General features: G+C 46.6%; 2 protein-coding genes and 1 pseudogene across 5 annotated transcripts in view; 1 reads left to right on the top strand and 2 right to left on the bottom strand.

The window, feature by feature from the left end:
• The window catches only part of SCAPER (S-phase cyclin A associated protein in the ER), a 166046-nt gene extending 164122 nt beyond the window's left edge, over nucleotides 1-1924 (bottom strand). For 2 of the 3 annotated variants that reach the window (XM_070400669.1, XM_070400671.1), the window contains exon 1: nucleotides 1777-1866. The gene's annotated coding sequence lies outside the window, so the exon portion shown is untranslated. The other variant, XM_070400670.1, reaches the window with a different exon arrangement.
• A 2182-nt stretch (nucleotides 1925-4106) lies between these two features.
• Nucleotides 4107-19013, top strand: RCN2 (reticulocalbin 2). 2 transcript variants are annotated; one of them, XM_070400448.1, is made up of 7 exons: nucleotides 4107-4269; nucleotides 4546-4651; nucleotides 7562-7758; nucleotides 14906-15019; nucleotides 16565-16661; nucleotides 17472-17611; nucleotides 18201-19013. In XM_070400448.1, exons 1-7 carry the CDS (start codon nucleotides 4138-4140, stop codon nucleotides 18351-18353), a joined length of 939 nt encoding a protein of 312 aa, XP_070256549.1. In that variant the 5' UTR covers nucleotides 4107-4137; the 3' UTR covers nucleotides 18354-19013. The 2 variants fall into 2 exon arrangements, with proteins under 2 accessions (XP_070256549.1, XP_070256547.1); XM_070400446.1 differs by having other exon boundaries at nucleotides 17469-17611.
• A 6242-nt stretch (nucleotides 19014-25255) lies between these two features.
• On the bottom strand, nucleotides 25256-25565 carry LOC138998478 (ATP synthase subunit g, mitochondrial pseudogene; annotated as a pseudogene).
• Between the last annotated feature and the right edge of the window lie 567 nt (nucleotides 25566-26132).

Genomic DNA, 26132 nt, shown 5'->3' with positions numbered 1-26132 from the left:
AACATATAAAACCCGCACGTATAGATGCTCAGTAAGTGTTTTCCTCTCTTCCCCTTCTTCCTGCATGAGAGTTTTCTTAAGAGAAGGAGAGGATCGATGTCTGAATGATCTTCTGCTTAAAGTGCCTTACAAACGGCAGGCCCTCAACACAGATTCTGAAGGAAAGGGAGAAAGTTCAGTGGCTTGATGATTACGAGGGATTAATAAGTAGGCAAAGCAGAGGATTTTCAGGGCAGCGGACGTCCTCTATGCAGCACGACAACGGTGAAGCCCCAGGACAAACATTTTTAAAGTCTATGTTTAAAACACTCTATCATTCGGGCCATAGTCACCAAAGCGATGCATAAATGCATGTGCACAGGAACACTGATGAGGCTTCCGTGCATCACCCAGCGGCTGCCCTGAACTGCACCAGGACGGGCTTAACCATGGACAGTAAAACCTCGCAGCTCAAGGGAGTGGGAAGGAAGGAGGACTAAGCTAGCGGCTCTCAACCTTCTGGCCCTTTCAATACAGTTCCTCATGTTGTGACCCAACCATAACATTATTTTCGTTGCTACTTTATCACTGTCATGTTGCTACTGTTATGAATCGTCATGTAAATATCTGATATGCAGGACGGTCTTAGGCGACCCCTGCGAAAGGGTCGTTCGACCGCCAAAGGGGTCGCGACCCACAGGTTGAGAACCGCTGGTAAGCCTTTGCTGACTCCTCGGTTACTCGCTATCCACAAACGTAGGAGATGGAAAGCACGTTCCCCATTTCACAGATGAGGAAGCCGAGCCCCGGAGAAATTCACGATCTGCTGGGATTCAAACCACCGTCCGTCCACCCGTCCGTCCGTCGTCACAGCTCAACGGATCGCACTTCCTCCCACGCAGACAACCCGTCAAACCCTTAACAACGGGCTCTTCGATGGAGGAAAACACTCACTCCTCACGGGGTGTTTGCTATTTAGACCGGCTCACTCTGTGGCATCAGTGAACAAGCACCCAGCACGTTTGTACGGAAAGTCACAATTAACAGGGAAAAGAACAAGAGCAGAGCAGGAACATAAATAACCCAGAAAACACGCCGGGGCCGCGACCTGAGGCCGAAAGCTTCGCCCGGACCCACCACGTGCCAGCAGGTGCCCGGGACGGAGGCGCCGCTTCCGGCCTCAGTTTCCCTTTCTGCACCGAGCACAGCCCCCCATCCCTCCGCCGATGAGCATGAAACGGCGCTGAAACCAACACTGTGAACGGCACCGAGCAACACACCCAGCATTACAGCCCGTCAGCCGCCCTCCGAGCGGCTCTGTCCGCGGACAATAACCGGCACCCACGGGGGAGGCGGCCGCGGAGGCCGTGGCAGCAGGTGCGGCCCGACCCGGCGTCGCCCGCTGTCTCCCCTCCGCGCGCGGACACGCCCGCGAGGCGCCGGGCAGGGTCGCTGACACGGGGCGCAGCCCGGGGGTCTCTCGCCCTCGGGGCCTCCGTCCGGCCCGGCCGCCCCGCGGAGCGCAGGGAACGCGCCGAGGACCCGCCGACGAGGGGCCGGCGGCGGCCATCACCTGTCAGCGCAGGGCCGGCGGGGAGGCCGCTTCCGGAACCCCGGGCGGGGAGGACGCCCCGGGAGCGAGCCCCTCGGCCCTCCCGTCCGGCCGCCCCGCCCACCTCGCCCCAGGCCCCGCGGGGCACCCCCGGGCCCGCCCCGGCCGCCGGCTCCCCTCCCCCCGCCGCGCCCCCGGCCTCGCCGCCCGCACGCCCGGCTGAGGGGAGGGGTGGGAGGGCGTACCCCGCCGCCGCTGCGTCCCCGGGGGCCCCGCGAGGCGCTCCGCCGGCGGCGTCCCCGCCCAGGCCCGCCCGGTCCGAGAGGCGGGCGCCCCTCGCGGACACTCACCGCGGCCGCCCAGCGCGCGGGAGGCGCCGAGCGAGCGTCCCGCCGGGAAGGGGGCGGGGCCGCGGGGCGTCACGTGACCCGCGCTGGGCCGCCGGCGCGCGTGCGCAGTTCGCTCTCCTGGGGAGCGGGGCGGTGAAGGCGGGGGCCGCCGCGGAGAGGGGCTGCCTGTCCCTCGGGGCTGCGCTCGCACTGCCGCCTCTGACCACACAGCCCGCGCCCTGGTGATCGGTCCCTTCCCGCGCCCGGTCCCGTCCCCACAGCGAGCCCCGCGGAGGGAGGCCTCCCGGGAGGTCTGGTCGGCCCCTGGCCGGAGCCCAGCTCGCCCGGCTGAGTGGACACCCGACAGGACACCGAGTGGAGCTCAGCTGCCCTGGAGTCAGTTCTGAGTGAAGTGGGGCCGAGACTCATGCGGACATTGTTCCCTCCGTCCCGCTGGGAGCGGACTCTTCACCGCCGCCCCTCGTTTCCCACAACAGGTGGGAGCCACGGGATCGGATGGAGTAGACCTCACAGGTAGACGGTCAGCGAGTGAAGACTGTCCAACGAAGGCCCTGTCACCATCTCTATGGCAACGGGAGTCCCCACTGCAGGGTGAGGTGACCTGATGGCGGAGACGGCCCAGTCCAGCCCGGAACAGCTGCCGTCTATGTTGGGACGGAGAAGAGTGCCCGCCCCTGATGAGTCCATTTCTATAAAGTGGGTCTGGATGGGTCAGGAGTCACCTCATTGGTCCGTGGAGATGCAAGTGAGGATGTAGCTGCGATTGGATGGGGGACGTACTAGTCCTGTTAGTCCAATGTGACCCAAGCACCAAGACGGCACCGGTTCCATTCCCGGTCAGGGCACATCCCCAGGTTGCGGACTCGACCCCCCGTCAGGGGCGTGGAGGGGGCAGCCAATCCATGTTCCCCTCTATGATGTTTCTCTCTCTGCCTCTCCCTTCCTCTCTCTCTAAGGTCATATATATTTTAAAAGATTTTAGCCCCTTCTATGGACCAGACACCTTACAGAGAATATTTACTATACTCCTCACACAAAATCTACCAGGTTTTTATTATTCCATATTTTTACATCGTTTTAAGTAAATTAAGTCACCTATTCCAAGTTAGATAGCAGGTGAGCTCCTGAACCTGAAGAGCCAAACTGGATGTGCCTGGGTCCTTTCCCGGCATCGTTACTAACCGCCCCCCCCCCCCCCCCAGGGCAGAGGGCAGAGGACCAACAGCTGTAACCGCTGTGTGATGCCACCTACATAAAGGGCAAGAACAGGCAGGACCTAACGCGCTGGTCAAGGGTTTCCTTCGTTCTGCTGCCGGGCATTCCTTCCGTGCGAGCATCTTTTGCTTTTCAACCTGCAGGGATGTGAAGCTGACAGTTACCGAACACTTTACCATACCTGTCAGCTCCTTGTCCAAAGGCATTGTATTACTTACCTAGATCTTCACGCTCTCTAAGGCAGTCTTATTCCTACGCCCGTTTTTAAAAAACATATTTTATTGATTTTTTTTTACAGAGAAGACGGGAGAGGAATAGAGAGTTAGAAACATCCATGAGAGAGACACATCGATCAGCTGCCTCCTGCACACCCCCTTCTGGGGATGTGCCCTTGACCGGAATCGAACCCGGGACCCTCCAGTCCGCAGGCCGCGCTCTATCCACTGAGCCACACCGATCAGGGCCCTGCGCCCATTTTATAAGTAAGCAAACAGGTTTCCGAGGCGCAGTAACTTGGCCAAGATAAAGAAGTGCCAGCCACAAAAGTGAGCATCGGATGCACGTGTCTGTCTGGTTGAGCCCCTGCGTGTGTGCGTCCAGCGCCGGTGAGATAAGTCAGTGCAGATGCACGGAGACTGGAATGGACCCGTCGGTCGGCTCTCCAGCCAGCGCCCTTTCTCCACCAAAATGTCCCGCCTTTTCACTTCGGGAAACCGGGGCGGACGCTCGGCGAGGCCGGGAGTTTCTGGCCCGAATCCGCGGCTGTTCAGAAGGTTCTCCCCTCTAGCGGCCCCGCCCCCTCGCCCCGGCGCCGTGCGGACCAATCAGCGGCTCGGATTGGCGCCCCGCCCCTCCCCGGGTTATATAAGCGTGACCGGAGCGCCGCACTGCGCAGCCGCGGGCTCTGCTGAGCTCGCGCGACTGGCGGCCGGCGCCCCCGCCCTCCGCGCTGCGTGCCCACGTCCGCGCCGCCGCAGACGCCGCCCCCTCCCGCCTCCCGCCTCCCGCCTCCGCCTCATCGAGTCCGCGGCGGCCGGCGCGATGCGGCTGGGCCCGAGGCCCGCGGCGCTGGGGCTGCTGCTGCTGCTGCTGTGCGCTCCGGCGGCCGGCGCTGGGGACGCGCAGGGCGAGCACCGCTCCGACTACGACCGCGAGGCGCTGCTGGGCGGCCAGGTGAGTGGGCCGGGCCGGGCCGGGGCGAGGAGGGTCAGTCCCCCGCGGCCTGACCGGACGCTGGGCGGGACGCCGCTCACAAGGAACCCGGGGCCGATCCCTTCTGCCCCCCGAACGAGGCAGGATCCCCGGGGCGTGTGGGGCCGGGGCCTTGCAGAGCGGGTGTGAATGACCCCAAACCCCCGCCTGCGAGGCTCTGCTGGCCGTACTCTCTCCCCCATTTTGCTCCGCTGATAGTAACGCTTGACCCCCCCGTGTATCGCTTACCTTCCAAAGGAAGAAGTCGACGAATATGTTAAACTCGCTCCCGAAGAGCAACAAAAAAGACTGAAGTCGATCATAAAGAAAATTGACTTGGACTCGGATGGCCTTCTCACGGAAAGTAAGGACGCCCCCCACGGCGGGCTAACAATGGGCACAGAAACGCGCTTTTAAGACGGGGTGGCTGCGGAGGGCCCCTGGCTAATGCTCCCGCAAACTAGAGGTGCTTCGAGAGGGTGTAAGGGACTAGTGAGTAGGTCTGATACCGGGAGAGCTTTCCTTTTTGCTTATTTTTTATATTAAATTTATTGGGGTGACATTGGTTAATAAGATCACACAGGTTTCAGGGGTACAGTTCTATGATATTGCATTGTGTCCCCACCACCCAAAGTAAAATCTTCAGCTGCCATATGATTGGGCCCCTTTTGCTATCCCCCCCCACCCCCTTCCCTCTGGTATACCTGGAAGTCTTTAGACACAGGTTACTAAGCAAAACTCACGCTCTCTCCCATCCTATATAATAAAGAGCTAATATGCAAATGGCTTCACACCATCATGCCATCACGGCTCAGACACTCAACACTGGGGAGAGAGAAATAGGGACCTCTCCCGCCCTGCGGTCCTGGGCGCCAGTGCCTGCGGCCTGGGCAAAGCCACCCGCCATGGTCCGCTGCTTGCGGACAGCCAGAGGGAGGGAAGCCCAGGTCCCGGGTGCCTACCACCGTTCAGAGGAGGGAATCCTGGGTCCCAGGTGTGGGTGGAGGCAGAGGCAGGGGCAATCAGGCCAGTAGGGGAGCAGTTAGGGGTGATCAGGCAGGCAGAGGTGGGTTAGGGGCAATCAGGCAGGCAGACAGAGGTGGTTAGGGGCAATCAGGCAGGCAGAGGTGGGTTAGGGGCAATCAGGCAGGCAGACAGAGGTGGTTAGGGGCTGTCAGGCAGGCAGAGGTGGGTTAGGGGCGATCAGGCAGGCAGGTGAGCAGTTAGGAGTCGGCGGTCCCGGATTGCGAGAGGCACTCAGACATCCCCCGAGGGGTTCCAGATTGGAGAGGGTGCAGGCCAGGCTGAGGGCCCCCGCCCCCCGCACGAATTTCATGCACCAGGCCTCTAGTAATATATAAACACCATTGGCCCTACATGTATTCACAAATCACACCTTGAGCAAACACCTATTCTTCATCGGACTTTTATCGGTGTCAACAATGCAATTCACTTTAGAGAAATATGCCAAAACCCAATGTAATATTTTAAATATTTTTTTAGAATTATAAGAATTTGCTTCTTTTTACAAGCAACTAGAAAAAGACCTGTTGCATATGAATTATGTTTATGACAAATCATTACAGGTAATAGAGGCCCTAGAATCATCTTGTCCCCTTTCTTTGTAGAGATGAAGAAACTGCAGCTCAGAGGGATAAATTAAATGCCTTTTTCAAATGAGTGGCAAAGCCAGGACTAAAATCCAAATCTGATTTTCAGTTTTTAATATCTTGCACTTAAAACATATCTGAGAGCTCTTAGGTTGATTCTGTAGTCCGAAACAAAATGCATAGATGATTAAAAGAATACCTTAATAATATTAAATAAAAGCTAGTTTGCTATAACCTGTTTCAATGTGGCTCAGCATCTAAGGAATGAAATTGCTGGAGAGAATATTACAAACGGATCAAATTAAGATTTGTTGTCAATAAAGTATTGGTGCCTTCAGGAGTATTGAGGCTGTGGTTCTTTCTACTTAAAACAAAGAGCAAGAGAAGCTTACACTCTAATATCCAATAAGAATGGGTTCATCTTTGGTTAGAAAGCACACAGAACAAGTTGATTTGGAAGATTTTAATGCACCTGTTTGTAAGGGCCTACAAATATGTGGTCACATATTTAGTAGTAAACATTTCAAAAATTTAAAGTTAAAAGGAACTTATTCCAAATGTTCATTATACAGAGAAGAAAACAAAAGCTGGAGACGGTAAACATCTCCTTATGGAAAGCTGAAGTGAACCAACGTTTCTGGTCACTGTGCCATTCTGCATTCTGTTGTGTGTGATGAGCTCCAAATAAACTAAAAAAAACCCTCATTCGTGAGGACCCTTCAGGAAAGTTTGCTAATTTGCACTTTTATGTTTCAGGGGAGACAAAATAAAAAGTGTCTTTTATATTCACCTGACCGCCCCTGAATCTGTAGAAAAATACCACTCTTTAAACCAAATGGTATACTCCTGCTATCTTTGCAAATATTTGTTTTCTCCTCCGCTTTTTCTATAATGCGGTATGAATTTCTGTTTCTATTAATAGATTTTTAATAATTGATCTGAAAGTAGATATTCGAGATTTAGAAACTTTTCAGGTGTCTAGTTAAGACAGACAGCTGTTGCAAGAAGCGCCCAAATCATAATTGCTACCCATATTGTGTTAGCCTCCTCCAGATGTTCTATGTCGCGGTTAAAGGGAGTGTACTGTAACAGTGTTTCTCAACTTCAGTCACAATTGAGGCCATATCTACTTACCATCTATTATTTTGTTAGTACGTATAGTGTTGATTCAACTCAATGTTAAATTTATTCTAAAGGAAAATTTTTATTACTTTTGTAATGGGAACCATTTTTTCCCAAAATACTTATTAAAGTAAAGGGATGCAAAGATTTGTGCTTCATGATAGAATTGTGATAGCAAAAGTTACTTGCAGTTTTAGGGATAATTTTTTTTTAAGTCACGTGCCATTTTGTCCGATTGGTAACTCACTAAGTACTTATGGAGTCGGGCTTCCTAGGTATTTGGAGAACCTCAGTGAACAAATCATGCACAAACTCTACTGGAGGAGCTTACCTCTCTTTAGGTCACATTTTGTAATGTCTGAGCCTCCAAACGCTCTCCCTACCTCCCCCTCGTATTTCTATGAGCACTGCTAAGTCTGCTCTCATTCAGTATTTGCAACCACTGCGGTTTTGTGTGTGTTTTTCTTGTAGCGATGGTCTGGAAATCCTCTCAGTATGGGGATTACTGTTAACATCTCTTGTGTTCTGGGGAATTCTCATAGGTGAACTCAGTTCATGGATTCAGATGTCTTTTAAACATTATGCGATGCAAGAAGCGAAACAACAGTTTGTTGAATATGATAAAAACAGTGATGGCCGTGTGTCGTGGGACGAATACAACATTCAGATGTATGACCGCGTGATTGACTTCGACGAGAACACAGCTCTGGATGACGCAGAAGAGGAGTCCTTTAGGCAGGTGAGAGCATGTGCACAACCTGCCTTTTGAACGAGAGAGTGGAAGGGAGGGGGAGACACAGAGAGAGAGAGAGAAACATTGATGTGAGAGAGAGACATCGATCGGTTGCCTCCCGCAGCTGCTCCTTTTTAAGACTGGGTCGTACTCCAGTGCAGGTGTATACTGTATTTTGTTTATCCATTCATCTATAAATGGACACTTGGGTTTGCGTTAACTTTTTGGCTCTTATTAATAACTAGAGGCCCGGTGTACAAAATGCATGCATGGGTGGGGTCCCTAGGCCTGGCCTGCGATCGGGGCCTATGGGGGTCGTCTCATCCAGTCCTGGACGGGGCCTGCTGGGCAGGGGGAGGGACTGCGGGAGGTTTGCTGGCCGTGGGAGCGCACTGACCATCAGGGGGCAGCTCCTGCGTTGAGCGTCTGCCCCCTGGTGGTCAGTGCGCATCATAGTGACTGGCTGACCAGTCCTTCGGTCCTTAGGTTGTAATGGTCACTTAGGCCTTTATATAGGTAGATAGATGTGGCTATGAACATGGGTGTGCAAATATCTGTTTGAGACCCTACTTTACGTTTTTGGAGGGAATGTGTCCAGAAGTGTAGTTGGAATTGCTGGATCATATAGTGATGCTATTTTAATTTTTTGAGGAGCTCCAATACTGTCTTCCATAGTGGCTCCACCCTTTAAAATAACTCATTTTTGAAGATTCTGTATGACTGTAGTTCTGTTGCCTCTCATGGTTTAATTTGTTTAAATATATGCTGCTTGCCCTGACTGGTGTAGCTCAGAGGATAGAGCATTGGCCTGCAGACTGAAGGGTCCCGGGTTCAATTCCAGTCAAGGGCATGTACCTTGGTTGTGGGCACATCCCCAGTGGGGGCTGTGCAGGAGACAGCTAATTGATGTTTCTCTTTCATTGATGTTTCTAATTCTTTATCCCTCTCCCTTCCTCTCTGTAAAAAATCAATAAAATATATTAAAAAAATAAAAATAAATATATGCTGCTTAAGCAGAGCTGAGGAAGACAGTATTTAGGAACCATTTATTTAGTAAATAGAACTTTTCAAGGCAAATGACTGTTTTCTTCAGAAATTGCTATTTTAAATATTTTTGTATTTCAAATTAATTTTACAATCTTTTTCTTAAAATGATAGTTTTTCTTATGTGGAAAAATATAAAGCCAAGCACCTGGTTGCAAACCATTATGTCCCAAAATGTTATTAGTCAAGGGTATTTGGCAAACATTTGAGCCACTTCAAATTCTTTAACTTACCCATTATCAGTACCTACCTTTTAGTTATTGGCCATATGTCATCGTTGTCTATGTTTGTTTTAGAATTGTATGGGCCGCTTCAGCTCTAGAGGCCATCCAAGCTCAGAGTTGGTCATTGCTCTGCTAGTAACTGTGCATGTGCTGAGCATTTGCCCCCAGAGTAGAGGCAAAGGGCTGCCCATCTGCCTGGCTTTCCGTCCAGCTGCCCCATTAACAGTCCTGCAGCTTTGGGTCAGTTATGTGGCCACCTTACGCTTTAGTTTCTTTATATCTGATAATGGGATGATAATAGTAGGAGAAATAGTAGCAGTTCTGTATTAATTTAAAAGAATATTGTTGAAGAAAGCACATGTAATTCACACTCATATTTAAAATTTGTATATAACTAGAGGCCTGGTGCACGAATTCTTGCACCAGTGGTGTCCCTTGGTCCCTGTGGGATCAGGCCGAAACCGGCTCTCCGACATCCCCAGAAGGTTCCTGGATTGTGAGAGGGCACAAGCCAGGCCAAGGATCCCATCAGTGCAGGATCGGGTCCAGGGAGGGACCATGGGAGGGCTCCAGGGTTTGTCCGGCCCACCTCACTTAGTCCCGATCAGCCAGACCCCAGCAGCAAGGTAACCTACTGGTTGGAGCGTCTGCCCCCTGGTGGTCAGTGCACGTCATAGCAACTGGTCAACCGGTCTACTGTCTGCCCTTGTGGTCAGTGCAGGTCATAGCAAGTGGTTGAGTGGCCTTAGCATATCATTAGCATATTATGCTTTGATTGGTTGAACAGACAACTGGACACAGCATATTAGGCTTTTATTATATAGGATCAGCTTTTAAAAATATTTGAGGCAGCCCTAACCGGTTTGGCTCAGTGGATAGAGCGTCGGCCTGTGGACTGAAGGGTCCCGGGTTCGATTCCGGTCAAGGGCATGTACCTGGGTTGCAGGCACATATCCAGTGGGGAATGTGCAGGAGGCAGCTGATTGATGTTTCTCTCTTCCTCTCCCTTCCTCTCTGTAAAAAATCAATAAAATATATTTTTAAAAAAATATTTGAGGCATTTGTTAAGTATATCAGCATTAGGTTAGTTAGGATTTACTTAATTCACAGAGGAAAAATATATCTTTTGTTTTTCTTTTTTCCTCCTTATTTGGGTGTCCGTCTTACAGCAGACTGGAGAGTATGAATCAATCTTTTCACTTCTTAGTGCCTAAGACAGCCATGGGCAAACTATGGCCCGTTTGAAATGAATAAAACTAAAAAAAAAGACCGTACCCTTTTATGTAATGATGTTTACTTTGAATTTGTATTAGTTCACACAAACACTCCATCCATGCTTTTGTTCCGGCCCTCCGGTCCAGTTTAAGAACCCATTGTGGCCCTCGAGTCAAAAAGTTTGCCCACCCCTGGCCTAAGAGCAAACAAAGGATGATAAAGTGAGGTTGGAGATTTGTCTATCTACTAGGTATCCTCTTTTACCTCCTTTATATTAACTTATCTTAAAAAGCATCATTCAATGCCCCTAGCCCCATGGTCGGCAAACTGCGGCTCGCGAGCCACATGCGGCTCTTTGGCCCCTTGACTGTGGCTCTTCCTAAGCCTTAGGAGTACCCTAATTAAGTTAATAACAATGTACCTACCTATATAGTTTAAGTTTAAAAAATTTGGTTCTCAAAAGAAATTTCAATTGTTGTACTGTTGATATTTGGCTCTGTTGACTAATGAGTTTGCCGACCACTGCCCTAGCCAGTTTGGCCCAGTGGATAGAGTGTCGGCCTGTGGACTAAAAAGTCCCAGGTTCTATTCTGGTCAAGGGCACATGCCCAGGTTGTGGGCTCGATCCCCAGTGCGGGGTGTGCAGGAGGCAGCCAGTCAATGATTGTCTCTCATCATTGATGTTTCTCTCTTTCCCTTTCTCTCTGAAATCAATAAAAATATATATATTTTTTTAAAGCATCATTCAAGTTCTGACACTTTACTAAAACCAAACCATTGTGTGATATGACTTACTTGCCAGGGAACAACAGAGAAGGTAAATACAGTATTTTAAAATATTACTATAATTAGGTCCTAATTGTATTCTCTTTTTTTCCTTTGACACTCAAAAGATTTAATTACTATCTAATCACAATATAAGAGATGTGTTTGTTTGATTTTTAAAAAATTCTATATTCTTGAGAGGGGATGATGCAATAAATGATGGTGTTGAGAAGAAAACCTTCACCCATTAATATAAACTGCAGTGAGCAGTTTTTCATGGGAAAGATGTCTGGTTCTAATGCAGACTTCCTTACCCACGTACTCAGTAATGTTGATTATAAGTCTCTATCTTTTAAGAATGAATTAGCCTGGCTGGTGTGGCTCAGTGTTGAGTGTCGACCCATGAACCAAGGGGTCACCCCATTCAATCCCTGGTTAGGGCACCCGGCTTGTGGGCTCACTCCCCAATATTGGGCATGCAAGAGGCAGCAGATTGATGTTTCTCTCATCGATGTTCCTTTCTTACCTCTCTTTCAAAAAATCAATTACAAAGAAAACAGTTTTTTAAGGGTGAATTCAATGGAGCATAAATGAACACTTCTCAATGGGGTCCTATTTTGTAGGTATTCTTTGATAACCCAGGAATATGTGTCTATTCTACTTTATTAGAATTTGATATAATTTCCTAAAAGTAGAATAGACCTCTAAAAGTGAATGTGGTATATAAAGATGAAAGAGTTGCATTATTTTTCAAAATTTAAAAATCAGTGGTGAAGAATGAGTCAGTTCTAAAGTTACAGACTAAACATTATACCATAAATAAATCATAAAAAGTAATGGGCTCCCAGTGATCCCACTTCTGGGAATATATCCCAAGAAACCAGAAACACCAATCAGAGAGAATGCATGCGCTCCTCTGTTCATAGCAGCACAATGCGCAATAGCTAAGATCTGGAAACAGCCCAAGTGCCCATCAGCAGATGAGTGGGTGAAAAAGCTGTGGCACATTTATACCATGGAATACGATGCAGCAGTGAACAAAAGAATCTTTTACCCCTGAGAAAATGTGGAGGGACCTAGAGAGTATTACGCTAAGCGAAATAAAACTGAGAGAAAGACAAGTATCACATGATCTCACTCATGTAGAATCTAATGAACAAAATAAACTGATGAACAAAATAGATCCAGAGACATAGAAGCATGGAACAGACTGACAAGTTTCAGAGGCAAGGTGTGGGAGAGATTGACTGGGGAACTTGTATGCATATATGCGTGGCCCGTGGACACCGACAATGGTGTAGTGCAGGCCTGGGAGGGCCGGTGTGGGTGGAGGGGTTGGTTGGGGAAAAGGGGGGCATCTGGAATACTTTCAACAGTAAAGATTTTTTTTAAGTAATGGGTTGTCTAAAATAATGTCTTCTATACGGTAGAAATATGGAAAGTAGAGATAACCGTGAATAATGACCCTCTCGGGCTGTGAAATGCCTGAAAGGGCAGTTCTGTGTGGTATGATGAACAAGTGCGATCAGCATCTTGAAGCAAGATAACTAACGTTTGGGGACCTGCCTGGGGAAAGTTCAGCTCTGACTTTTCAAGCCAGCTGCTGAGTGTGCGCATAAGCAATACTTACGTTCGATACGCTCTTACACAGGGCAAATCAGACCTGGACTCTGGTATCACTAAGTATGTATGTCTTCGTGTAAAATCGTTCGCCGACCCACACATGGCAGTTCTGTTCTTCACAAGGTTCTGTTACCATAAAAATGACTATTGTTTTCACTACTGTATGTGCTGTTTTCTATCATCCATTAGAATCCAAGGTTTTTGTACGGAAGAAAAGAGTGTTGAGTTTGGGAAACTAAGAGTCCTTTGTATCATCTGTAGAAATTGGCCACTTAGGAAAAAGTCCTTCTGGGTTTTGGCTTCTTGAATGTGAGTTGCACTTACATTGTGTTCCTCAAATGGCCATGAATGACTTTTTGGTTGTTTTTTTAAGAAATCTCAGTCTGTTCAAAGAAATCCTTTCTTTATAAGCGAATTTGGCCAAATTCAGCTCCCTCTGGCGAAACGTGGACCTTTTTGTTCCAACTGGAAGGGTTCCTTCGTAAGGAAGGCTAAGCACTCAGTATTCAGAAATGTGGTTTATTCAAAAAGAACTTGACTCAGCAAAGTACATCAAGTTCTTGTTTGTCTACTTTTGCCTGTTAAACCTGAATATAAAATGTAAAATATTCGGTTTAGTTATTTAAAAGTATGAAAGATGCAGATAAAAGCAGCTATTTGGAAACTTTTTTTCTTTTCTGTCAGATTTGGTTGAATCTGAATGTTGAACGATGAATTCTTTGGGGGAGTAAGAAGCTCTTCTGTGAGTCAGTTATTGTAGGAGCAGCGTTGTTGCCGTGAACCAGTGCTACCTAACGTACCCGTGAAAGACATGAATGAAAAGCTTCTAAAATATTAGAAATTGTGATTTTTTTAAATGTGAAGTTTAATAATACAATCAGTTTATAAAAAGAAAAGTATTCGCCCTGGCCGGTTTGGCTCAGTGGATGGAGCGTCGGCCTGTAGTCTGAAGGATCCTGATTTCGATTCCGCTTAAGGGCACGGGCCTGGGTTGTGGACTCAGTCCTCAGTCTCCTGCCAGTGCAGGAGGCAGCCGATCGGTGATTCTCTCTCATCATTGATGTTTCTGTCTCTCTTTCCCTCTCCTTTCCTCTCTGAAATCAATAAAAATATTTTTTTCAAAAAAGGGAAAGTATTCTCATAAGAAGACTATTTCTGAAACCTGCGAATAAATTTTGGAAAAGTCATTTTGAAAACCAGAAACAGTTTTCAGTTGGTATAGTAATCCCGCTGGTGTGTCTCTGTGGCTGAGCATAGACCCAGGAGCCAGGAGGTCACGATTCAATTCCAGGTCAGGCACATGCCCGGTTGCCAGCTAGATCCCCAGTAGGGGGCATGCAGGTGGCAGCCAATCAATAATTCTCTCTCATTATTAATATTTCTCCCCTTATCCCTTCCTCTCTCTGAAATTAAAAAAAATATTTTTAAAAACACAGTCTAAATTTATTGGTTTTTGGGGATTCAAAAAAAATTGAGATCAATTGTTAAAGAAAAGAATGTGTACTACTGTAGAAAGACCAGAATGGATCCAAGTTCAAAATATTTTAGCTGTATTTCTGACATCCCTTTCAGCAAATCACGTAATCTCAAGCTTTTCAATCAATAGTAGTTCGTCACATGTAGTAGATGTTTATTACTTACGGTTTACTAATTGCTAATGGGATTCATATTCCAGTTGCTAATAGAACGACACCCAACCAACTGAGCCGCACTGGCCAGGCCCTCTTGTCGACTTTTGGTTTTGTTGCTTTTGCTGTTGGTGTTGGATTGTCCCCGTTTATAGCTGAGGAGACCCGGGGAGCGAAGCGTTTGCCGTAAGGAGCACGGCCAGTAAGTGGCATCGCTGGAGTTCGGCTCGAGTTTCTGACTCTAGAGCAGTGGTTCTCAACCTTCCTGACACCGAGACCCTTCAGTACAGCTCCTCACGCTGTGGTGACCCCCAACCATAACATTATTCTCGTTGCTACTTCATCACTGTAATGTTGCTACTGTTATGAATCTTCATGCAAATATCTGATATGCGGGATGCATTTAGGCGACCCCTGTGAAAGGGTCGGTTGACCCCCAAAGGGGTCGCGACCCACAGGTTGAGAACCGCTGCTAGAGCCTGTCACTGCCTGTAATGAGTGTCATTTGCCCTAACAACCTTCAGAGGGATGATGTGAAGATAAAATGACGTATGAAAATGTGCGTTAGACTTCGCATGGTTTGTACTTTTGGAATCTTGTTCATGGTTATATATTATGAGACCTTTAAACATGTTCAATATCTAATTTTCCAAGCTTCATCTAAAGGACAAGAAGCGATTTGAAAAAGCTAACCAGGACTCAGATCCCGGTTTGAATCTTGAAGAATTCATTGCTTTTGAGCATCCTGAAGAAGTGGATTATATGACGGTAAGGAAGAAAGGTTTTAATCGAGTTATTGGGTGACCAGAACTTAAGGCCTGTTCTAACTAAGTGATCACGATGAACTGTGCACAACCCGAGTTTTCAGAGACAGGAAGAGCCGGGTTCTCCCCGGTTCAGGTTTGGGCTGGGGAGGAGGGTTTCTGGGGTGGAGGTTGCTTATTGGGAGGGAGGAGGTAAAGGACTGAGTTTTAAAAAAATCTCTGTAATGTATGTGAGCAGCACTCTTTCCTGGCTTTCAGACTTTTCTCTGGTTTTTCTATATTAAAAACCAGAGTTAAAACTTGTGAAAAGCTTCAGTCTTGGGAGACGTACGGCATTAGGATCTGTTTTCATGGGGTGGGCACCAGCACAACGGCTAACGACCAACGATGTTTTTGCAAGTTGAGGCATAAAGAGTCCGGCCATCCCTGAGGCACTGGAAAGAAACACCCACTCTTCCAACACTGTTGCGCTCTGGGTGGAACCGGCACACGCTGATTGGGTCCAAGACGTGGCGAGCTTCTTGAGAGCAAAAGCCACCATATGGGAGAGCAGAGATGAGCATAAAATCACTTTAAAGTAGACTCACATTTACATGGAGGCCTGTTGCCTGGCCTCCCTCCAGCTGTGTGGTCTGTGCTCGAGAGGTCAGGGAGGGAGCTGTGGCTTTTGTTGAGTAGGTCACGGTCAGAGGCGGCTGCCTTGGTCACAAGCTGCAGACCGCTTTCTCTACAGCCCAGCGGCAGGACACACCGTTAGCACCACTTCTCTTGCCACTGGGAGGCTTTTGACTTCTCACTTGGCTCAAAATACATGACCTGGTGAAGAATAGTGCTGGGCACAATTCGATTAATTCAGTGAGACAAGTTCCTTCGCCCTGTCAGGGCAGACAGTGCTGGCTCTTGTTTCTCTGGGAAGGAAGGGACATTTGAGGATTGAGAAGGGGGTGACCAGGTAACAATGAAACAATTTAGGCATTCGGTGTTTTGGTCTGGAATTCAAGGTGGCAGTGAAATGAAAGAGACATGATCAAAGTTTAAAGCAGGTATAAACAGAATATTATGATTAAATAAGTGTGGGGAGAGAAGAGTCAGAGATGACTGCGGCTCTGAGCTTGTACAACAGTAAGAGATGGACGTGCCAGGGACAGGGGGGTGGGGATGGACTGAGCTGGACAGAAGGCAGCACGAGATGTGTGACCGACCAGCACGTGGGCCTCACTCAGAGCAGCAGTGATGTAGGAGAGAGACTCGGGGTTCTAATGGGTTGGATGGAAAGTGGAGTTAAAGAAGACGGGCCCTCAGAGACGACGATCTTGAGAAGCAGGAGAATGTGAGGTCAGTGCTGAGGTGGTTTCAGAGGGCGAGGGGGAGTCCAACAGCAGAGCTTAAGGGTGCTGGACTTAGTGTGTGGTGATATAGTCCTGCTTCTGATTCCAGTGTTTGCAAGCATAGACCATGCTAGTGATCGTTCCCAAAGCAGTTCTGTAGTAGGAGTGACCCGGATGGTGGTAGGATTGGAAACGTCGTTATTAATTTATTTCTACGATAGGAATTTGTCATTGAAGAGGCGTTAGAAGAACATGACAAAAATGGTGATGGATTTGTTAGTTTGGAAGAATTTCTTGGTGACTACAGGCGGGACCCAGGTAAGTAGCTGAGGTCTGTGGAAGGAGGGGACAAATGCACCTAAAAGGAAAGGAAATGGAACAGGAAGCACTTGCCTGATTTATACTCGTTCTGCCCAGTGAGACAAGCAAAACTACGGGACTGGGAGCTCATCTCCGCATGCTGTGTGGCTCACTGAGTACACGTCTAGATTCTAACATGCCTTCCTTTCGAGGCAAATGTAATGTGATTATCAAATCAAATGAGGGAGGAAGTAAAGGTGGATATTTGTAAACAAAATCCTGTATCTTTTAGATGTAGATCTTAAAAGAGAAATAAATATAAATACTGTGAATACTGGTGTAGACTGCGGAAGGTGACTTACGATTGTTTGAAATTTGAGGAGTTTGTATATGTCTTTTTTCTGAATTTTTTCCAGAATTGTTGCTTAAAAGCATCCCTTACTGTGAATGTCACTTTGAAATTACACATTCTTTAAGAACACGTAAGAAGCTTTATATAGCCACATGACGTACCAAAAATGTTACCCAGATCAAATTTGGGAAAACTAGTTATAACAAATAGCAGTTAATAAAATTACTAGTTTGTGAGAATATGCAACAATTTAAAAACTCGTAGTTGTTTAGACCTGTGTGTCACTGTTGAAAATTACTATATCGTTTAAATTATTTTAGCACTTTTTAGTTAAGTATTTTTGTGTCTTTGGGCATTTTTTATGTAGTAGGCTTTAAATTCATTCCCTTTATTCTAGGATATATCAAACTTCTCATTATATGCATGTGATATTCTTATGTTTGTATTTGTTGTTGATTTCTTGTAATAAAAAGCAGCAAATGAAGATCCAGAGTGGATACTTGTTGAGAAAGATCGATTCCTAAATGATTATGACAAAGACGCGGATGGCAGGCTTGATCCTCAGGAGCTGTTATCCTGGGTGGTTCCCAACAACCAGGGCATTGCCCAGGAGGAGGTGAGCGTTCCAGTGCCGTCTCTCCCTGCAGATTTCTTACTGTTGGTAGGAAAGGAAGTTCAAATTTTTAAGCCTAAGAAAGAAGCAATTAAATTATTTAGGATCCATGCATTGCTGTTTCTTAATTTAAATCTCTGAACTGTTTTCGATCATCAAGGGGACATGGAAGTTAAAATTGCATCATGTAGTAATTTGATAGGACAGTTAGAATAATACATTTTGTATTTGCCTGTAGGGGCTCAAAATGGGTTATGTTCATTTTGCTTAACTTTGAGATATCCTGAATCAGATTTGAGTTAAAAGGAGGTAGAACCCAGCGGAAATTAACAAAGGAGATAATGAGAAGCCGGAGACAGATCCAGTTACATGTGTAATGTTTTCATTTACTTAGACAATGAGCACTTGAACAGAGCAATAATCATTTGATCAGTGATTCTGTTATTGCTCATAGGCCACTTTAAAAATATGGTGCAAACAATGAATGAATAAACGTATGAATGGTTCTGGAAAATCAAATCCCCTTTGAAATGTGAACATCTTGCTGAAAATATGTATTACACCTGACACATTGAATTATCTTGTGTTAAAGGCTCTTCATCTCATCGACGAAATGGATTTAAATAACGACAGGAAGCTCTCGGAGGCAGAGATTCTGGAGAACCAGGACTTGTTTCTGACCAGCGAAGCCACAGATTATGGCCGACAGCTCCACGATGAATATTTCTATCATGACGAGCTGTAATCATGGGTCCTGGCTCCTTTTATAATCTGTTACCAGTGTTACTTTTGGGATAAAATATTGAAGAGGTTATTTTCCACTCTGAAGTCTTACCACAATCAGATGTATGTTGATGTAGATGATAATTCTGGCCTTTTAGGAGAAAAACAAAACCCCGACGTTTATTTCAGAAATGTTTTGGAGAAAACAATATTGTGCCGTCTGACAACAAAGTCTTTCCTGTATGCTCCTCCTCTTCAGAACTGTGTTGTGGAATATGTTGAGTTCTAGGTCCATACTTGAAAAAATGGAACATTTCAGGATGCCTGAACGATACTAAAGGAGTATGTGGCCGAGCTATACATTTTTCTTTCTTTAAGTAGCATTAATTTGAGAACTGACAGGAGTACGTTGTTTTTAGATTTAGCATTTTGTTTAAAAACCTTTAAAGGAACATGTAGAAGAATTTTTACCTCACACATAAGTTGAGGAGTTCTGCCTAATTTTAAAATGGTTCCTATCAAGGGTTTTATTGTATGAAATAGAACTTTATATTTTTGCATACTTATAGATAGTAATTATATTTAATGTGTAACGATAGCTCTATGGTGTGTGGAACTTGATATTGTCTTGAACTCTTTTCTCTTTTGACTGATTAAAAATGAAGTGTCCTATCTTTTTCAATGTTTGTTAGTTTTCTTTAATCTTCCTGGTAATTCTTGAATTTCACGTAGATTTTGTTCTATTATACACTATCCCACCTTATCTATTCCTGTATTTTTATAGTGAGTGTTCCAGAATTCTGTTAAATTATTCTTGTTCCATACTTGTATCTTTTTTTTTTTTAATAAAAGAATACCATAATTAAATGTATACTGGATACATTTCAGTTGCTATTGTAGCAAATATGGCTGTGCTGTTTGATGCTAGAAATAACTGTAAGAATTGCACAGGTTGAAATCACCAGTAGAGCTCAATTTCAGTTATACTAAGTTGAAATCATATTTGATAAACATTTCTCTATTCCAAAACGGTCACTTTTGTGTGTGTGTGTGTGTGTGTGTGTGTGCGTGTGTGTGTGTTAATCCTCACCCGAGGATATTTTTCCATTATTTTTTACGGAGAGTGGAAGAGAGAAGGAAAGACAGAGTGAAACATGGATGTGAAAGAGACACCAACGAGGGCCGGCCAGGGAAAAGCTTGCAACTGAGGTACCTGCCCTTGACTGGAATCAAACCCGGGACCCTTCAGTCCGCAGTCCGACACTCTGTCTGCTGACCCAAACCGGCTAGAGCCGGGGCGGGCAAACTTTTTGACTCGAGGACCACAATGGGTTCTTAAACTGGACCAGAGGCCGGAACAAAAGCATGGATGGAGTGTTTGTGTGAACTAATATAAATTCAAAGTAAACATCATTACATAAAAGGGTACGGTCTTTTTTTTTTTTTTAGTTTTCTTCATTTCAAACAGGTCTTATTTAGCAATTCAACTTACTACGTTTGGGGGGAATAAGAAAAGTGAGAAGGCGAGAAATTCATGTTTCCATAGCTCTGACCCATAAATAGTTTTCTCTCAAAATTTTTTTATTTGTGGGTGAGCATTCTGTTAATATTTCTCCTTCAACTTATGAAAAGGTGTCACAAGTAATTTGCTTCATTTCAACATTGAGTTTTTGCTGAGTGTTTACATTTCCTGTCTGCTGTAAACTTTTTTGTAACGGATACAGGGTTTAACTTAGAGTGAGCCTGGTATCGGGTCTGGATTCTCATTTCACTGCCAAGTGAGCAGGAGCCTGGGAAAAGGTAATGCTCTCCTGCAGCCTCTAGTGTGCATCTTGGGTTAACACCTGAGTGACGTTGCAAGGAAAGCTATTCTCTGCTGCCATCTCGTGTGCATCTTGGGACTTGCATCTGAGGGAGATCAGCAAAAAAAGCTAATTTCTGCTGCCATCTAGTGTGCTGCTTTGGAATAACAGCTGAGTGGAGGTTACGCATTCAGAAATGACCATCCTATCTACTAAAGAGGGAATATGCTAATTGACTGTCACACCCTCAAAGATGGCAGTGCCCACAGCCACAGATGGCGGTGCCCAGTCCCCTCAGGCCCTCCAGGGCGGCAGGCACATGGCACGGCTGCTCCACGCACCTGTCTCCAGAGACCCCCAGTCCCCTCAGCCCCACAGCCGCCCAGGGCCCCCCGAGGCTCAGGTAACTAGGGCCGGCCAAGGCTTGTGCTGCTGGCAGTGGCAGCAGCAGAGGTGTGATGAGGGCATCGCTTTCCCCTGATCAGCAGGTCGCCTCCCGCCCCTGAGGGCTCCCCGACTGTGAGAGGGGGCAGGCCGGGCTGAGGGACCCCCCTCCAGTGCATGAATTTCCATGCACCAGGCCTCTAGTCATTTGAATAATTTACTTTCAATCTTTCTCCTGCAAAAATATATTTCTATACATCATGCCTTCTATTATTAAATTTATACAATTTATTTCCAGCTTGATTTGAGTTTTTAGTTCTTAGAAACCTTAATTTTCCAATGCTGACTAAAAAGCATTTCTTAGATTGATGTTTATGAACACACTTTAAACATACTTTTTATTTTCAAGAAACACACCTTCAACAAAGCACATGATATTAACAGTTGCTAATCCACTTTATAGACTTCCTGCAATAAAAGCTAAAAGCAGGTGAACTTAAAACTTGTGTAGCCCTAGCCAGTTAGGCTCAGTGGATAGAGTGTCAGCCTGTGGACTGAAGGGTCCCAGTTTGTAGGCTCGATCCCCAGGAGGGGGCGTGCAGGAGGTAGCCAATCAGTGATTCTCATCATTGATGTTTCTATCTCTCCCTCTCCCTTCCTCTCAGAAAGCAATAAAAAAAAATTTTTAAAAAGTGTAGAAATCAATGTTTCAGTATTTCATGCTATCTTAAAGTATTAGATGTTTAATAACTTTTATTATTTAATCCAGCAAAGCTTTTAACGTTTTAAGTTATTACAGACTTTGGAAAATTATGGATAGGCATATATACTTACTGCTGAAAAGCTTTATCAAAAACCCTTCAGTTATATTTATTTATGGTCTTACCAGCTCTATGAGATTTTAAAGCCACTTACTATCCAAGGCATTTTTCTGATAAATGTTGTAAAAGGCAACCTGACCTTGACAACCTTTAGGAGGTTGGAGAAAAGCGGGGGCGAGGGGGGGGGAGCTATCAGGCCCCCACAGCCGTTTCCAGGTGCCACCAGCTGCTTGGATTTGAAACTGCCACCCTCTTACCTTCACAAGGGGCCAGTGGCCCCTCTCCTCGCAGCTTCTGCAGCTTGACCAAGGACAGTGCCATAGCTTCCGCCCTCTTGGAGAATCTGGAGTGTTTAAAATGTTTACTTCCATGTACTTTTCTTTACATCTTACCCAGAGGCTCAGAAAAGCATGAGTTAGAGTGAGATTCCTGAGGCTCCAGTTGGGTTGGGTGAAATAGTGGAGGATGCCCATTTACTCCAGTGATCAGACAGGTTTCGGAAGAAAGAGGTTCTGGTGAGAGAGAGCAGAGCAAGCATCTCCCCTGCCCACCCCCCACCCCCGCCCCATGTCTGATGAAATGTAATGGCTCCCCAGCCATGACAAGGGTCACCTGTGGCTCCTTCCATTGATAGGTGACGTTCCCAGTGGGTGCCAGCTGGAGCGTGGGCCCCATCAGTTCAAGGCCACTGTGTAGTTAGGTTCTTGTCCCTGAGACAGCCCCTCTTCCTCCAGGGGCCAAACTGACAGAGGGGCACAGCCCTTGGAGCGATAGAGGACTCAAAGCTGAGCCGTTTGTTGGTATGGGATGGCTTTCTTGCTCTTTCTCTGCCCCATCTCAGTTGTTAAAAACCATGAAAGTTATTCCTGCCAGTTGCTCAGTGGGGGTCTGGGGTCCCAAGCCTAGTTTTTATCGTTTTCATTTGATGTTTGGGGCTAGCTGTTGGGTAAAACGCATCCCCGAAGTGCTCGGTCCTTAACAGACCAGAACCACTCATTTAACAGGCTCCCTGTTTATCACTTTCCTTACACATAACATGAAGCTTTGGGGGACAATGAGCTCCACTCCTGATGGTGGCAGGACTCATGTTTGCACTTCTGCCAACAGGGACCTGCAGTTTTGTAGCAAAGGAAAGGTTAAGGGGCAGCAGCTGCTCTTTGCGAAGGAGGCGGTGAGCCGAGAAAAAGGCAAAATCAGGGTTTTCTCATGGTTCCAGGGGCCTGGAGGTGGAGGCAGAAAGGATGAGCCGGGGGAGCAGAGTTCAGGGAGGTGGTGGAGCTCAGAGGCCTGAGCCTAGGGGGTCTCGGCTCATTTGCCGAGGTGGCCGCAGCGTCGATCCAATTGGAGAAGGAGCTGTAATGAAGGGGCAGCGATGACTCCCGAGGCTGGGATGGTTCTCAGGAGGAGGCTGAGATGAGCTTTTGTTCTTGTCCCACTGCCCGCCCGCTCTGGCCTCAGTGGCCCCTCTGGCTCCCTCTGTCCCCCTCTAGCCTCACTCGGAGCCGCTCCGGCCGCCCCTGGCCCCCTCTCTGGCCCCGGTTCCACACTCTGACCGGCAGGTGCTGCAGAAATGAAGAGAGTTGGGTGGTGGAACTACAGGTGTGACTCCGTCGCTGTGTGGGTGTTGCTCGGGACACAGGAACTGTCTCTTCTTACCAAGATGTATTTTCTGATTATTTGATCGCGAGCATGGCTTATCTTATCTGTGGGTGTAGAATCAGGCCCGTCCAAGGCAGGGATGGTGACCGTTGTAGCAAAGGTTGGGAGTAGACTGTTTCTAACTCTGTGGAGGTGGGTAGGAAATATCTATTTGAGATGTGAACACACATGACATTGGCAGGGCCCGTGTCTACAGGAGATAACCCCAAAGAGATGCTTACACCTTTTTGGCAAACACCTGTGGGTACAAGAGACTGGTAACAAGCAGAATGCCCCCACTGTGCACAGACAAGGAGCTCTGTGACCCCAGCACGCTCCGCTGCCTCTGAGAAGAATTAGGCCCATTTCTAAGATGTGCTCTCCACAAACATCACAGTGGGAAAAAAGGCATCTATAGCTTCAAGCTGTAAATTTATTTTCTTTGTCTTTTTTTTACTGATAACCAATCACTTCAATTAATTTTAGGAAATAACATACCTTTTAGACCCAAGGATAATACTAACTTATATAGCCACATGGTATTTTAGCAAAAACAGGTTCTAAAAATCATACAACCATATAGAGTAATGATATACATATCAAGATTAGGTTTCGAAATGCCTAAAATAAAATAAAATGTCGGTCATGGTTCTCATTCACTGTCTTGTTGAACAATAAAGAAAAAAAACACCACCAAATATCCCAATATTTACAGACATAGGTGTTTTCAAAAGGTCTTTTTCTGACTTTAACAAAGAGAACCCGTCCAAATTTTATTCTTTATTTGATTTAACTCTAATGCATGTTAATACTATTTCTCCTACTGCAGCAAGTTCTCACTTTCTCAAGGCCTTTTCTTCAATTTTTCTAGAAATAAAATATGTCATTTCCAACCATCAAATTAAGATGTCATCCTCAGAGACATTATGTACCAGGTTGGTATATCCACGTAGCTGCTTTCCATATTTCAGGCTAAGCAAAGACATGCATTTAGAGCTGTGCTAATGTTATGAAAGCAAAAGACAGTCCAACCGAATATCAAGAGAAATTATGACTTTTCCATGCAGTGCTTGATGCTGAAAACAGTGATTTGGACATATTGATTTTTTTTTTTGCTAAAAGTATTACAAAGGGTATTACATATGTGTCCTTCCCCCCGCCCCCCCCCCCCCGCCCTTGACAATTCCCTGGCCTCCCTTACCCCCCAGTGTCTTATGTCCATTGGTTATGCTTATATGCATGCATACAAGTCCTTCGGTTAATCTCTTACCCCCCTCCCTCCTGCCCCCCAACCCTCCCCGGCCTTCCCGCTGCAGTTTGACACTCAGTTTGAGGCAGCTCTGCCTCTGTATCTATTATTGTTCAAAAGTTTATAATGGTCTTTATTATTCATGAATGAGTGAGATCATGTGGTATTTTTCCTTCATTGACTGGCTTATTTCACTTAGCATAATGCTCTCCAGTTCCATCCATGCTGTTGCAAATGGTAAGAGTTCCTTCTTTTTTACAGCAGCATAGTATTCCATCGTGTAGATGTATCATAGTTTTCTAATCCATTCATCTACTGATGGGCACTTAGGCTGTTTCCAGATCTTAGCTATGGTGAATTGTGCTGCTATGAACATAGGGGTGCACATATCCTTTCTGATTGGTGTTTCTGGTTTCTTGGGATATATTCCTAGCAGTGGGATCACAGGGTCAAATGGGATTTCCATTTTTAGTTTTTTGAGGAAACTCCATACTGTCTTCCATAGTGGCTGCAGCAGTCTGCATTCCCACCAGCAGTGCACGAGTGTTCCATTTTCTCCACATCCTCTCCAGCACTTGTCGTTTGTTGATTTGTTGATGATAGCCAGTCTGACTGGTGTGAGATGGTACCTCATTGTTGTTTTGATTTGCATCTCTCGGATGATTAGTGACTTTGAGCATGTTTTCATATGTCTCTTGGCTTTCTGAAGGACATATTGATTTTTATTCAAATACCATTCTGTTCACTTGTGGTCCAAGAACATTCAAATCATAAACCAAATGCCCTGTCTGGTTTGGCTCAGTGGATAGAGCGTCGGCCTTTGGACTCAAGGGTATCATGTTCGATTCCAGTCAAGGGCACATGCCTGGGTTACGGGTTTGAGCCCCCATTGTGGGGGGGGGGGCGTGCTGGAGGCAGCTGATTGATGACTCTGTCATCATTGATGTTTCTACCTGTCTCTCCCTCTCCCTTCCTCTCTGAAATCAATAAAAATATATTGAATAAAAAGGAACATGTTAAAAATTGGTCTTCAAACATTATAGCCAATGATGCCAATGTTTGCTGATGATCTCAGCGACACAAAACCACATCCACACCTCAGTGGCCACCAAATCATTCAGCAGAGCTTCCTGAACGGTGACCTGTTTGAAGCTGTCAGTGTGAGCAACACGTACTGTGTTTCAAACCCTGAATAGCTGTGGGGATCTCAGCAGGGGTTGGAGGAATCAGATCAACCTTGGCACATGCCAAATGGTGGCCAATGGAGGCTTCCCATGAGTCACAGCAGCGTTCACCAGCGCTGGGGCCGTCTTGGCGAGGTTTCGGGCAAACTGGGCCATTTGCCATCGTGGGTATTGCGGCCCGAACCGCCAGCTGAATTAAGCTGTAAACTCAGTGCACAGCTTCCACTATGTTACAAGGACCAGCTCACTCATGCTCACAGCACCTCCTCATGCTGGAAGCGTTGTCAGCACCTTACAGAGAAGGAAACAGGCACAGGGAGATCAGCCCTCAGAAAACTGCCTCATCTGATGCACAAAAGATGGACACAGTGACCCCCTCTGGGACAACAGCTGTGCTTGGGGTTTACTTACTGTTGCTCTTTCACCGTCCTTTGTACTCTTAAAAAATGTAAGCCTTAAATGTCATAAGTGAGCCAACAAACACACAAACTTTTTGGAGTGCCCTGCGACTCCCCTTTCCAGAAATCTGGGGCTCTCTGCCCCCGGGGAGAACCTAGTGGCTGGAAGAGCAGGCAGTTCTCACCGTTCCTTCCGGGCTTCTCCACAGCCCACTCCCCAGCCTGATCCACCCGGAGTGAGAGGAGCACAGAGGCTTTGGGCGCCACTCTTTCCCTGGAGTCTGAAACCGTCAGCCTATGCGTGGCCCCTCTAAGGACCAGGATC

The sequence above is a fragment of the Myotis yumanensis genome, unplaced genomic scaffold (assembly GCF_028538775.1).
Source record: "Myotis yumanensis isolate MYYU_CA2020_CCGP unplaced genomic scaffold, mMyoYum1.0.hap1 SCAF_20, whole genome shotgun sequence".
Taxonomy (NCBI): domain Eukaryota; kingdom Metazoa; phylum Chordata; class Mammalia; order Chiroptera; family Vespertilionidae; genus Myotis; species Myotis yumanensis.
This window is presented reverse-complemented; position numbering and strand designations above follow the sequence as displayed.

What these genes read in the sequence shown, in the direction of transcription:
- RCN2 (XM_070400446.1), top strand. Translation starts at nt 4,138, where the DNA reads ATGCGGCTGGGCCCGAGGCCCGCGGCGCTGGGGCTGCTGCTGCTGCTG. An exon ending in AAGAGGAGTCCTTTAGGCAG is followed by an intron (nt 7,759 to 14,905) that starts GTGAGAGCATGT and finishes TAATTTTCCAAG; the next exon opens with CTTCATCTAAAGGACAAGAA. An exon ending in TGACTACAGGCGGGACCCAG is followed by an intron (nt 16,662 to 17,468) that starts GTAAGTAGCTGA and finishes TGTAATAAAAAG; the next exon opens with CAGCAAATGAAGATCCAGAG.